The sequence below is a fragment of the Lithobates pipiens genome, unplaced genomic scaffold, assembly GCF_037356315.1.
Source record: "Lithobates pipiens isolate NorthernLeopardFrog02 unplaced genomic scaffold, aLitPip1_a1.2 Scaffold_25, whole genome shotgun sequence".
NCBI classification, from domain to species: domain Eukaryota; kingdom Metazoa; phylum Chordata; class Amphibia; order Anura; family Ranidae; genus Lithobates; species Lithobates pipiens.
Window position 1 is genome coordinate 58,188,387 of NW_027507787.1, and position 15,090 is coordinate 58,203,476.

Genomic DNA, 15,090 nt, shown 5'->3' on the forward strand with positions numbered 1-15,090 from the left:
GTATCTTTTGAAGGATGTGATCTGCTTATGTCCTTTTTTTAGACAACAGTGTGTCCCTTTCTCACAATGAATCTGCATGTGATCAAATGCTTATGTCAAGCATCACATCCGGATTTATATTTGGAACATTCCTAACAGAGGCCAAATCTATCTGGGCAAGAAACTGGTGCTTCCTGACTTTATCTAATAGTAGTTTGACAACCATGTATTGTGTATGGCAAGTGATTCCTGGCTTTAAATTACACATTGTGATCATTACAGTTACAAAATTAACTCCAAGTAAATATTTCAAGGCCCATACATTTTTACAGTACACCCTTTAACATAAGGTGTGCTGAAATTTAAGGGCTGGACAGCCAACACCTTGAAAGGATGATCAAGGAGTCCTCTTTTAGGCCTTGTTCCCGTGTGCAGTAGAGTTTACCCATCTGAAAGGTGATCAGTGGCAGACTGATTTTTAGAAGCAGGTGAATATGAGGCAATATATCAATTTCTTAAAACTGTTTTAACCCTTAAATGCCCACCATGTCATAACTGTTGCATTACACATGGTTGTGTTGCAGTCACATTCATTTAAATAGGTCACATTTTGCAACGACTCAGACAAAAGCGTCATTTTGTATGAATTTCACCATACCAGGACTGTAGCAGTGTGTACTAATATTGCTGCTGGCCATGTTAACTTGGCAGTTCAGTGGACGTTAAAAAATGTGGATCAACCGCCTCGGTTGCTTTATCGCAGCCTTTCCAACAGTGCCTTTCTGCTCCCATACTGCATGTCTTTGGCATACATTTTGCCCCTTTTCTGGATGATACCATCACTACCTCGTCCCCAGAGTTTTTCCCAATTATTTTCTCCCATATTTGGAGTTATGGAGAACATATGCATGATAGGGGTTGAGGAGACGAGCATCAGAAACGACTGGGGTAAGAAAATGTTCCTATGTTGCAGAACAAACATTTTGTGTGAAGGTTTTTTTTTCCATTCTACACATAAACAAAAACTGTTTTCAGATACCAATGGAGATGAACCTCCTTTACACCTTGGAAATGTTTGCTGACAGGTTTCATATAGAGTACACAAATGACCGGTTATATTAATATATTAAAGTACTTAATAAAAGCAGTTGTTTAATAAATGTAATGTTAAATCTCAACCGTGGCTTAAATGTTATAAAGTTGCATTTGTAACTTAATTGAATGAAAGGTTTTGTGGGGGGTTTTTTCTGTCTTTATTTTTTTCACTTGTAACATTTATAACCTATGTGTAAAAAAAGATGTTTCCTTTCTCCTCCAGTGCCTTATTCCAGTATACAGGAGTGGTAGAATTGCAATGGAGCCACTATGGTTTATTGCCACGATTTCCTCCTCTTCCCACTATTCACTTTTCCCTGAATCTCCTTTGTCAGAAGCTCTTATTCTATCCATCTCTTCCATTGCTGCCCTCTATGCTTGTTGCAATAGTTTTTTTTTTTCTTTGCTCTTTATATTTTTTGCTTGAGAAGTTCTGGGGGAACTTATAGCACATAAGACTAATTAAAATGTGCTTAATTCCAGCATGTGTCTATGCAAAGCCACATAGAGCATGTCCAAATGTAGTGTGACCATGTTACATCTAATGGGTTTTCTATAATTGAAAACTAGGTGGAGGTAATAGAAGAGAGAAAAAGGAAAACACTACAGGTGGGGACGTTGCACTTCTTAGCATCCTTTTGCTTTCTGTCTGATCATTCAGCCACCCACGAAGTTAAATGAGAGATGAAGCTCGCTTTGCATACAATCTTGGCTACCACTCGCTGCTTGAGGGTGAAATATAATTGGTGTTATTGCTTGATTCTATTTGACTTTTTTTTTTTTTCCTCCAGCACCACTTAAGACTTGGCTTTTATCTTTTGTGCTTTGCAAGTTCTACCCCAACCACTTCTCTAGACAAACATGAAATTAATGTACATGTGCATTTAAAGTCTATTGAACCTTCACAGTATTCTGTTTTTTTGTCATTCTTTTTATTTTATTTTATTTTTTATTAATGCTTATTTGACTTGCATCTTGCTTTTATTGTTGCTCATATGGGCTTTTGTTGCGGCTCTTCCCACTGAATGATTTTGTCCAATCAGTTGGCAGGCAGAGCTCCGCCCCCGTTGCAGCCGCAACCAGCGCTGCCAACTTGGCTGAGCAAGGTACGTGGCATGAGTTGTCCCATATCCCAATTACTTTATACCTCCGTTTGATTTTTGTCCTTACTGATTCCCTTTTCTTCCAGTACCTATTCTCCCTCCTTGTCCTGTACTCCTGCCCCTGATGAAACTGCATGCCAGTGCCTGCATGCTCAGGGGCAGGACTTGTTGTGCCCTGTAGCAATTACTTTTGGCATGAAGACCCAGTTGACCCCTTTGTGGAGTTTCTTTCCATGGATCTGCTACTAACTTTACCCTGCATGCTAACCATCTCTTGACTGCTCTCTCTTCTTTCTTGTTTCTTATGGGAAGAGGAGAAGTGAAATGGGCAAGAAATACCAGAAGTGTTCTTGAGCTTGAAGCCTGAATTTTTCTTTGTTGCTTGGTGTTTCTTTTCATTTCTTTGAATTGAGTTGTAAGTGTACGCTGCAACAATGTAGATGTTCAAGCATGAAACATAAAGGACAAAGAACTTTTCTGTTATTAGGTAGCCGTTAATGTGAAATCTGGTGGTTATTCCCTAACTGGCCCCTGTATCTTACTTTGCAGTCCTCAGTTTAACTGAAGCAGAAACATACATCACACACTCCATAAATGCAAGTCTCGTATATCATTGGTAGATAGATGGCTTGCTAAAAAAAAAAAAAAAAAAAAAAAGACTTGCAAACATTGATCAAATTTCTTAGCTCTTCTGTTTAAACTATGATTTCTAGGTAAGGACTGGTGTTTAAAATGGTATGTCCTTTTCAACCTTTATTATGCTTTACTATAAGCAAATAAAATTATGCGCTTGAAGGATATTTTTATTTAACACGATCACACTACACTTTGCTTGGGTTAAAGAAGACTTCTGTGCTAAAATGATTTTTACAGGGCAATAAAGGTAATCTATATGTAAAACAATACTTAAAAGATATCTAAATCTAAGAACAAAAATTGTATATTTTTTTCAGTTTGCCAGACCTTCGATGGCTGCATTCGTTTTTGTTTTTCAGGGTAAGATTGTTTTTAGGAAGTAAACACTTGTTGATCCTGCCAGAATGCAGTATCCTTGTCACTTCCTGTGAGCTGAACGGAATCATTTCTTGCTTTAATAGTCCAGCCTGGGTGATGATCATTAGCTCCCTTTATAGATACAGTAGTGGTCAGAAAGTTTTATTCTGTGGATTACCAGGTGAAAACAAATCTGAAAAAGGAAAACAAATGCAGCCGTCTTATTTTTGCACTGGTGAACTGTAGTGTAATACCGTTTTTTGTTTTTCGGTTTAGACTTTAATTGTGGATATCCTGTGCTACAATGAATCCCTCTTTTACACTTGGTTTCTGCATTTCTGATGCTGGGGGACTCCACATGAAGTCAATGTGGACAACACATTGATTCTGGGTTTTTTGGTAGGGTTGGATGGGGCATCTTTATTACATTGCAAAATATATACCGCTATGCTGTGAGTTGATCCTATTATAGGAAGTTGATAAGCATTAGGCTGGCCATACACTTTTAGGTTTTCTTTTGAACATTCATACAAACATTTCCAATCCATTCAATGACTAAACAAATGTCATTCGAAAGTACTTGAAAATTTTCTTTTTGCAGTGAATGGACTTTCTGAAAGGAAAACCACGTTCAATTTGTGCAGTCAAGAAAAATTTTCTAGGCACTACAATAAAAAATAAACATAGATTTGGCCCTAATAACGATTAGAAAATCGAACAATAGTTTTTTTTAACAAAAGAAAAATTGAACAATATCCTACAAGTGTATGGCCAGCTTTAGTTTTGGTTGGCCCCCCTTTTTACATTAAAAAAGCAACAATTGTATTTCTACATTTTTACTATTAGAAACAGGTAGATAAACACCTTCATGCATTTATTATTTTTAGATTCTTTTCTATATCTGTGCAAGACGGTTCAGGCAATACATAATTTAAAATCTTGCTTCTTTGATATGTTCTATCTAGGCATTCATGGTGCACACATCAGAATATAAAAAAGGGATGGCTTTTGGGCATGATCAGGGTAGATTGTTAATCTTCATGGTATGAGCAGGCTTCTTAGTCTAGACATGGCCTGTGCTCACTGTGGGGAACTAGGCCTGGAGAATGCATTCATGTGGTTGTCTACACTAATGCCCTGTACACACGATCTGACTTTCCGATAACAAAAACATGGATTTTTTTCGAGAGATGTTGGCTTCAACTTGTCTTGCATACACACTGTCACACAAATGTTGGCCAACAATTATGAATGTAGTGACGTACAAGATGTATGTGATATCTCCATTACGAACTCTAGTTTTACAAGACCGAGCGTTTCTGCCTCGTACTTGATTCTGAGCACGCGTGGACTTTTGTCCAATGGAAATGTGTACACACCATCGGAAAGTCCGACAATAAACATTTGTTGGCGGAAAATTTGAAAACCTGCTAGCCACCATTTGTTGGCGGAAAGTCCGACAAATGTTCGATGGAGCATACACAGTCGGACTTTACGTCAACAAGCTCACATCCAACTTTTGTTGTTGGAAAATCCGATCGTGTGTATGGGTATAAGAGCTCTTTTGCAGCGTGATAGATCGTGCTGACATACGCGCATAGAAAGATGGGCTCTGTCAATCTGTGTTTTCACATAACTCATTTACAGACAGGGCTGGTAAGCTCAGTAACCAATACAAGGATTCATTCCTGTGCAATTTGTGCATACCACTGTTTATTTGTGGGCTTACCCATGCTGTAAGTGATTGACTGTGATGACCATCTGTTGATTGTTCACTCTTGTTCCATGGAAAAAGAAGACAAAAAAAGTATGTCACAGGACCATCGTAAAACATATTGGAAAGCAATACATATGCAGGGAGAAAAGTGTTAATTTTTTTATGACTAAATGACTAGCACTCCTGTCTTGTAATGCTAGGGTCCTCGGTTTAAATACTGGCCAGTCCTTAAGGCACAGTGTTGGCGGGGGTTCCACTTGTCCCAAATGACACAGTAAGGGGAATTTACTAAGACAGGAGTAGCCAGAATCTGGAGCAGCTGTGCCTGGTAGCCAATAAGCCTCTAGGTTTTTTGTTAAAGCTTAATTGAACAAGCTGAATTTTACTAGCCTGGCCGTACATTATACATTTTTCTTGTACAATTTTCATTTAGATTTTCCAAAACCATATAATATGAGGTCAAACCTAAAACACTTTCTATTTGTGTGCAATCAGACAGGTATTTGCACTACATAGTTGAAGGTAACTCTAAAGGAAATTGAATAGGAAAATTGTATAATTTATGGCCGGCAAGTACTCCACTAATAAAATTTTGGAAATTTGTACCTACGATATGGAGTATGCCAGACATTCAGAACATGAGTAAGAAACGTAAAGCTAGATATTGACTAAATATTATAATCCATGATTAAATAAGTGGCTTGTCCAACCACAGCTGATTATTTTGATATTTAGTAAATGCTGGTGAGCTAAACCACCCAACGGTTTTCTGTCTCTCAATCACTAGTTATAAGCTCTTTATTTCCTTTTCTCAAAAAAGAGCACAAAGTGTCATTCCTGTCTGCGGCTTTGTTCCACTGCTATCAGCATGAATCACTTCTGACAAGTTTTCCTGACGCCAAGAGAAAAATGGTGACAGGGGAGGGACCTCCAGCTATTTGACAACAGCTTTGTTCCTATGTGCTGTGTGGAGGGGGGGGGGGGGGTGGTGTCCCTTCCCTCCAGTCAGTTCTCAGAGCTGCTTTCACTGATCTCTGCTGAGTGTAGCTTTAGCTTTCTGCCCCCCCCCCCCCCTTTCTAAACTCTTAGACAGGCTTTATAATTCAGCACTTTGAACAGATGTAGAGAATAGGCCGGTTACTTCACTGGGTATATGTAAGGGTGTACAATCACTTTAAGAAGGCCAAGGTGGAGAGGAACAATGGAAGACCATGGTGCGGTCAGGAAAAGGGCCTGGAACTAATTTTGCCCCCCCCCAGCAAAAAAAAATAAATCTATTTTGGAAAGAATGGCCTCTTAATTACTGGGAGGTTGGAAGAATTTTGTTTTAAATTCGTTTATTTCTTGGCAAACTTATTTGGTTGTTTTTGTTTTAGATAGTGTGAGGAAGGTTAGACCTTCAGTCAAGTCTTTTATTGCTAACTGTATCCTCACCACTCTATTGGATTCATTATTCTATTGGAATTGGCAACCTTTGTAACAGAGAAACAAAGTGAGAGGAAATCCTCAATTTTACAATTGTCACAGGAACAAGTGATGAGGAAAAATCATCTAATGTAGACAATTGTCTAAGAGGAGAGTTCCCCTCACTTTTGGAAATCTTCACTAACATCCTGTTGTGTTTGTGGGGTAGCAAATGAAGGGAATTTTTCCAATGGTATGCAGACAGCAAAAAAAAAAACAAACAAAAAAAAAAACACTGCAGGAGGTTTAACACTTCCCTATTCCATCCAACACTTGCGTGATTGTAAACCTCAGTAATGAAATCTGAACAAAACACTTAAATCTATAGTGTTTAATTGTCTATCCCCAAAGCTCTAAGGCCAGCCATACACTGATCAAATTTCAGCCAGTTCAGCAGGCCGAGATTCTAACAGTTAATGGGCAAGAGAAATGTACCAAGTTGTTTGATCAACTTGGGTACAACCAGCCTGCAGGATTCTCTTGTGATTATCACTAGCGGCTGCTATAGCTGCAAGCGATAATCACTGTCTTCTCCTGGTGGGGATTGCTTCCCCCGCCCATTCCCTCACTTCTGCCAGAGAAGAAAATTGATTCCTTTGTCAGCACTGTCTATGTTGATGAGGGAATCGTGTGAATTTTTTTCCTGCAACCCATATTTGCAGGATAGACATTTGCATTGTGTATGGCCTTCCTAACTGTGGTTTGTCTCTGGTGCTTTGTTCCTCTGTTATCAGCACGAGTCACTTCTGATTTCCCGGGGAGGAGAGTTCAGCACACAGCTTGTCTATTCAGAACATTGTTTTGCTGTGTGTGGAGGGGGCGGGGGTGTTCCTTTCTTCCAGTCAGTTTGCACACAGTATCTCAGACCTCTGAGTGCAGCTCTCCACCCCACCTCTGTGCTACTGAAAAATGCAGAAATATTTATTCTAAAATCAGTACTTTTGAAAGGATGTACAAAAGAGAAGACTGCAGATAAACAAGTAAAATATATATGTAGGAGAATTTGTTTTTATCTTTTGTGTATTATCTGAGGCTATTCACTTCACTGGGTATATGGGAGGGTTTACAACGACTTTAAGGGCCGGTTCACACAGCGAGGCGAGGCGACACGCCTCGCCTCGCTCCCGCAAGTCGCCCCCATTCAGTACTATGGAACCGTTCTGAGAGGAGCGACTCGAGTCGCTCCGACTCAGAAAAAAGGTTCCTGTACTACTTCGGGGCGACTTCGGGGGCGACTTGCATTGACTTCTATACAGAAGTCCTCTGCAAGTCGCCGCTGAGCACCCCGCAGGTCGCGGCGAGGTAAGTCGGAGACGCCTCGCCGCGCCTCGCTGTGTGAACCGGCCCTTAGCCTGCTCTAGTGGTATTTGGCCTTTTTTCTTACCAAGCAGTTAATTTAGTAAATATTTTGGTAATAATATTTACATTTTGGGGATAATATCTATATTGGGAAATCATAGGATGTCAGTGTATTTATGAATTTACCTTAGCTGCCTTTTACTGGTTACTGATGATGTCTGTGCTCATGCTTCATTGAAACAGCCAACACCAGAAACAGCTGCTTTAGTTTCTAATTACAGTAAGTAGTAATGTCCTGGGTTGCACAGTGTCACAAGAGTGTACATCATTGAAAACCACGTGGCATTCATAGAATGTCATCAGAGGTGTCATCTGCCAGTCCTTGTGACACAGTGGAGTGTTAGCGGGCCAGACTGAGTTCTCTGTTCTGGGCTTTGAACAGATACTAGTATCTCTGTGACACTAGTACTATACAAGTAAGCTGAGAGAGTGCATGTCTGTGCAGGTGATAAGAGAGGAGGATAGATTGGTCCTTCCTAAAAGGTCAGATGCATAATGACTGGCGTGAATTTAGCTCTTGAGATTTGCTGCTCATATTTCAGAGGTTAAAGAACATACATGCCTCATAATCTGTTTACGAGAAACATAGTTAACACTAAATGTCCTGCTTAACAAACTTTGCAATGCACAATCCTTATTAAAGGCTTGCCTTCTCAAATTCTACTACTATTTGCAGAATTAAATAATGCCCAATATTTATTTATATCTGTGATTTATTACTTTATCTTCACCATGAGGTAAAAAGCATGTCCGTAAGAATTGCTCATCCAACTATTAAGGAGAATTGGAACCTATCTCGGCAGACTTTAGGCTTGTGTTTGTGACATCAGTTTATTATGAGCTCATTTATAATTCATTTACAAGTACATATGACTTGTAGTTGATCACCTTCTGAACTCTACCTAACCCAGTGCTCGACAAAACCCGGTCGCCAGGTCGCATTGGCGACTAGAATCAGCGACCTTGCGCCTGGGGCAGCATAGCTGGGGGTATCCCGTCTCCGTGGACCCCCCCCCCCCCCCCCCCCCCCCGCGCGCGATCGCGTCGGGCCGCGCCGCAGGCGGCCGGTAATTGAGCCCCCGGCTTTGAGGCCTTCTGTGATCCTATGGTTCCTTCTGGAATCTGGCGCCCTCTTGTGGTGGCCGTTGGAATTACAACCAACAATGCTAATGGGCCAGTCTTTCTCCATCCCTTTACTTAGAACCCCTAAACAAAACAAAAAAAAAAATATATATATATATTATATTTATTTATATATATATATATATATATATATATATATATATATATATATATATATATATATATATATATATATATATATATTTTTTTTTTATTATTTATTCTAACACCCTAGAGAGTAAAATGGTGGTCGTTGCAATACTGTCTGTCACACCATATTTGCACAGCGGACTTACAAGCGCACTTTTTTTGGGGAAAATTTTTTTATTTAATAAAAAAAGAAGACAACAGTAAAGTTAGCCCAATTTTTTTTTTTATATATTGTGAAAGATAATGTTACGCCGAGTAAATCGATACCCAACATGTCACGCTTCAAAATTGCGCCCGCTCATGGAATGGCGACAAACTTTTACCCTTTAAAATCTCCATAGGCGACGTTTAAAAAATTCTTCAGGTTGCACGTTTTGAGTTACAGAGAGTTATATGCGTTCGCTTCTGCACGCAAGCTTGGCAAGACAGGGCACATTTAAAACAATTTTTTTTTCTTATTTTAACTTTTATTTTATTTTTTTTCACTGTTCTTTTAAAAAAAAAAAAATGTGTGTCACTTTTATTCCTATTACAAGGAATGTAAAAATCCCTTGTAATAGAAGAAGAGCATGACAGGTCCTCTTTTATATATGAGATCTGGGGTCAGAGAGACCTCACATCTCATATTTACACTAAAATGCAATTTAAAAATGTCCCTCTAAGAGCTATGGGCAATGACTTGGAGACAGGTGGGGGGCTGGGGGCTATCTTCCCCTCACTCGTCTCCATGTCAGGCCAGGGACAGGTCCAGATCGCCGTCACGGACCTGGCTCCTAACTTTTTTAGTTAGTCCGCCGTCACGGACCTGGCTCCTAGATTCCAAGCAAATTTGTCAACCCCTGACCTAACCTACCATATTTATCGGCGTATAACATGCACTTTTTTCCCCCTAAAATCAGGAGGAAATCGGGGGTGCGTGTTAAACGCCGACCCCCCACTTTTTTTTTTAACCCTTTCTGCCTCTCTCTGCGACTTCCGGGTATTTTCGGCCTTTCTCGGCTAGTTTCGGCCACACTCAGCTTTCGGAAAGCCGCCGAGAACGGCCGAGTGTGGCTGAAAATAGACGAAAGACGCAGAGAGCGGCCGAGAACTACCAAGCGCTGCCGAGATACACGGGACATCCGCTCTGTATCTCGGCGGTGCCATTTTTAAATGGCAAAGCCACAGAAAAGACTGCAAATGACTGACAAGGCTAAATGCAAGGCTGCAAGTGACTGAAAAGGCTAAATGCAAGGCTGCAAGTGACTGACAAGGCTAAATGCAAGGCTGCAAGTGACTGACGAGGTTAAAGCGGAGCTCCACCCTAAAGTGGAGCTCCCACTCATTGGAACCCTCCCCCCCTCTCCGGCGCCACAATTGGCACCTTTCAGGGGGGAGGGGGGTGCAGGTACCTGTACAGTACAGGTATCTGCACCCACTTCTGGCATAGATATCCGCAGAATCTACGCCCTTTTCCGCAGAATCTACGCTCCTTTCCGCAGGTCCCCCGCTGTCTGCTGGGAAACACACGGATCCCAGAGACAGCGGGGACCATCCTTATTGTGCAGCGCGACTCATGCATGCGCAGTAGGGAACCGGGAAATGAAGCCGCAAGGCTCCACTTCCTGATTCCCATACCCAAGATGGCGGCGGCAGCACCCGAGAGACGATCGAGCGATCGGCTTCGGGTGCCGACATTGCGGGCGCGCTGGGCGGGTAAGTGTCCTTATTTTAAAAGTCAGCAGCTGCAGTATTTGTAGCTGCTGGCTTTAAAAAAAAAAATAGGCGGAACTCCCGCTTTAAATGCAAGGCTGTTAATGACTGACAAGGCTGCAATGCAAGGCTGCAAGTGACTGACAAGGCTGCAATGGAAGGCTACAAATTGCACTGATAAGGCTGCATTGATGGGCATTTAAATGTAAGTTTTTTTTCCTTAACCACTTCAGCCCCGGACCAATTGTCAGCCTAAGGACCAGAGGTCTTTTTACAATTTCGCACTGCATTAGTGCATTAGTGAAATTGCACCCCAAAATAAATTCTGCTGCTTCTCCTGAGTATGGGGATACCACATGTGGGGGACGTTTTGGGAGCATAGCCACGTACGGGACCCTGAAAACCAAGCACTGCCTTCCGGATTTAAATATAATACGCTACCAAAAAAAACTGTTAGCGATCGCAGGGATCAGGCCTGACTCTGCGAATGCTGCAGTTATGCGTTTAGTGTTTTGTAAGTGACAGTGATCGATCGATACTGCACTTGGGTGGGCTGGGCGGAGGGGCAAAACACAGGTGCTAGCAGGTATCTGGGCTGATCCTGCTAACAATGCGTTTTTTTGGAACCCTCAACTGATGGGGACGCTAGTATAGATCTGATCAGATATTGATCTGTTCAGATTCTATACCACTACGGGAGGTTTATGCTTTGCGCGTGGGTGTTAGCGGTACTGGCACTAACCTAGCGCTGCCTGGGGCGACGCAGACCCTGACCCTAAACCCTAATTGATATCACCTGCCGGGTGATCAGGGGGTTAAACCTTTATTGGGTAATAAATGGTGGGTGCCCTGATGCTATAAAAAGCAAAGTAACTAACCAGAGTCACCCATAACACTTATACGGTGATCACTGATGAAAGGATTAATTAGGGGCAATCAGGGGGTTCAAATTTTTATTAGGTAGTATATGGGGGTCCCTGGCGCTATATAAAAACCTGACGGGGAACCTAAATAACTAACTGGCTAACCAGCATCACCAGTGACGCTTATACGGTGATCGCTGGTGAAAGGGTTAACTAGGGGCAATCAGGGGGTTAAAACCATTATTGGGTAGTATATGGGGGTACCTAGTGCTATAAAAACCTGGCGGTGAACCTAAAAAAATAACTAGCTACCTAGCGACACTAGTGACACTAATGCTGCGATCAGAAAAACGATCGCTTAGTGACACTGGCAAAAGGGGGTGAAAGGGTTAACTAGGGTCAATCAGGGGGTTAAAACCATTATTGGGTAGTATATCGGGGTACCTAGCGCTATAAAAACCTGGCGGTGAACCTAAAAAAATAACTAGCTACCTAATGGCACCAGTGACACTAATGCAGCGATTAGAAAAACGATCGCTTAGTGATGCTGGCGAAAGGGGGTGAAAGGGTTAACTAGGGGCAATCAGGGGGTTTAAAACATTATTGGGTAGTATATGGGGGTACCTAGCACTATAAAAACCTGGCGGTGAACCTAAAAAAATAACTAGCTACTTAGCGGCACCAGTGACACTAATGCAGCGATCAGAAAACGATCGCTTAGTGACACTGGCAAAAGGGGGTGAAAGGGTTAACTCTAGGGGCAATCAGGGGTTAAACCTTTATTGGGGGGGTAGGGGGCTACCCTGGACCTAACACTAACTGCCCTGACAGTTTTTACTGTCAGAACTGACACTGAATGCAGTGATCAGTAAATAAATGATCACTGTGACTGGGAGGGGGAGGGGGACGATCGGGGGGGGGGGGGGGGTTTGTGTGCCTATGTGTGCCTACATGTTAGGTAGTGTTTTGGTGCACTTACTTTCAGTGTTCTTCTCGTAGTCCGGTCAATAAGACCGCCCCAAGGAGAATGACATCACTTCCTCCCTGCCTGTGTTTACTATACACAGCGGGAGCAAGCTTCTCATTCGCCAGGAGCGATCGAGAGGGGATGGCCAGAAACCAACGGCCATTCCCTCATCCTGGATCGCTCCTCCAGCGAAACGGACAGCCGCATCCAGCGGGAGGGGGTCCGATCGGACCCCCCACCCGCTGGAAGGCAAGCACGTACATGTACGTGCTTGTGCCTGTACATTCTGATGACGTACATTGGCATGCTTCGGTCCTTAAGTGGTTAAACTTCCCTCCTAAAGTTTTTTTTTTTTTTTTTTGTTTTAAATTCCCTCCCTTCTCATGTTATATGCCGGCGCGTGTTTTATACACCTATAAATACGGTACTTAAAGTGGGTTTTGCGAAATAGGGGATGCATGGGGAATCTGAGCTAGCTGCACACCCCGTTATCAAATTGGAAGGTCAGGTAAATTCCCCGTGGGGTTTTTTAATAGCAATGTACAGTAATCTCAACAGCAGCATGTACAGTAATCTCCCTTTACATAGAGAATTTTAATTCTATATAATTTTATTTTGTCCAACAACTTCACTATTTTCCTAACCCAAGTGGACACGGTTGTGCAAGCATGTTTTGCATTCCCTTACCAGTCTATGTGCTGCAAAACCCACTTTGGAAGGTCAGGTAAATTCCCCGTTGGTGTTTTTTTTTAGCAGCAATGAGAAAAAAATAACTTGTAAAAATTCCTTGATTTTATTATCCAAAACACAAGTTAAACATTGGGTGCAAAATATGTTTAAAATAAGAGCTCTGGTATACAATGTGCAGAACAGTTTCAGGTAGAGGAAGGTGCATACATAATTTACAATTCCTTTTATAAAGTGATTATACTATATTCAAATAGATTTCCATAACATTTAATTCATATGACCATATGATATACACAATACCCCAATGCATTTCAACCTTGGAAAAAATTATTGTAGTCTTCAGGAGAATTCTTTTCACATTTCTGCAAGTATATCAAAAAGAACACATTTTAACATTTCTATATTGATTTATATGAGTTGCTTTCCCTTTAAGACAACCTGTAATATTTACCCTTTCCACCAAGTCTTTTCCGCTCAAACCAGAGCAGGAAAAGATCTGCAGGAAAAGGTTTTTTGCTTTTAAGAAAAGTCTCTGGTTTGAGCGCAAAAGACTTGAGGGTGGAAAGTGTAAATATTACAGGTTGTCTTAAAGGGAAAGCAACTTGTATAAATCAATATAATGAAATATTAAAATTTGTCCTTTTCAATATACTTGCAGAAATGTGAAAAGAACCCCCCTGAAGAAGACTGCAATAATTTTTTCCAAAGTTGAAATGCATTGGGGTATTGTGTATATCATATGGTCATATGAATTAAATGTTATGGAAATCTATTTGAATATAGTATAATTACTTTATAAAAGGAATTGTAAATTATTTATATGCACCTTCCTCTACCTGAAACTGTTCCATACTTTGTATACCAGAGCTATTATTTTAAACATATTTTGCACACAATGATGTTTAACTTGTGTTTTGGATAATAAAATCAAGGAATTTTTACTAATTATTTTGTTTCTCATTGCTGCTAAAAAAAACACCAACGGGGAATTTACCTGACCTTCCAAAGTGGGTTTTGCAGCACATAGACTGGTAAGGGAATGCAAAACATGCTTGCACAACCGTGTCCACTTGGGTTAGGAAAATAGTGAAGTTGTTGGACAAAATAAAATTATATAGAATTAAAATTCTCTATGTAAAGGGAGATTACTGTACATGCTGCTGTTGAGCGGAATGTAGAAATGTCACAGGGAAGTGTATTATGGGACACGTTCCGCTGCTGTAAATTCTTCCTGCATTCCAACCATAGCACTATGCAGAAGTCTTTGATTAGAAATCATTCTTATTGCGGTTTTGCTGCTCGCTATTTCTTATGCTGTTTTTCTCCAGCTAGTTATCAAATAGCACATTCCAATTCTATTAACTATCTTTTTATAATTTACATTTTCATATTCATTTTCGGCTGCAGTTGTGTGTGCATGTGTGTGAATATGTGACAACCTACAGCTGGATGCATAGCTGTTATTCCTTGGAGCTCTTGGTGGCATTTCAGAGACTTGTACTTGCTTACAAAGACCTAACAGTTGCCTGTGGCTGGGCAGGCTATGAAGAAGTGTTCAAATGTATTGGCTGTTAGGACTGCCTAAAATGCCAATCCTGCTCCAACACGTAGGTTTTTGTATTAGATTTCTATGTAGAATAAAAGTTAAAGTGGACCCTGCACCAAAAATGCAAAGTTTGCTTGTTAAACGTGGCCCCTCCTCTTTGCTGAAATGCTGAAGAAAGCCTCTGAAAACATCCATGGGGGGAGAAGTTGGATAATATACATACCTTTCCCTGACTCCTAGGTGAGCACAACAACCGCCTCCTAGCTAGATCCTGGGGAATGTTGAGTAGCCAAAATTGTGCTGAGAGAAGGATTCTGCTTTGTACTGCAGCATCTTCTCGTGAGATTTGA

General features: G+C 41.1%; 1 protein-coding gene across 25 annotated transcripts in view; it reads left to right on the forward strand.

The window, feature by feature from the left end:
• Positions 1 to 15,090, forward strand: part of CAMK2G (calcium/calmodulin dependent protein kinase II gamma) — a 361,588-nt gene that overhangs the window by 273,832 nt on the left and 72,666 nt on the right. For 9 of the 25 annotated variants that reach the window (XM_077454530.1, XM_077454505.1, XM_077454508.1 and 6 more), the window contains exons 13-14: positions 1,645 to 1,683; positions 2,118 to 2,180. The exons of 8 other annotated variants lie outside the window; for them this stretch is intronic. In XM_077454530.1, the coding sequence (XP_077310656.1) occupies positions 1,645 to 1,683; positions 2,118 to 2,180 (102 nt within the window). The remainder of the gene's footprint in view (positions 1 to 1,644; positions 1,684 to 2,117; positions 2,181 to 15,090) is intronic. 8 more of the 25 variants (XM_077454507.1, XM_077454513.1, XM_077454510.1 and 5 more) reach the window with 1 other exon arrangement.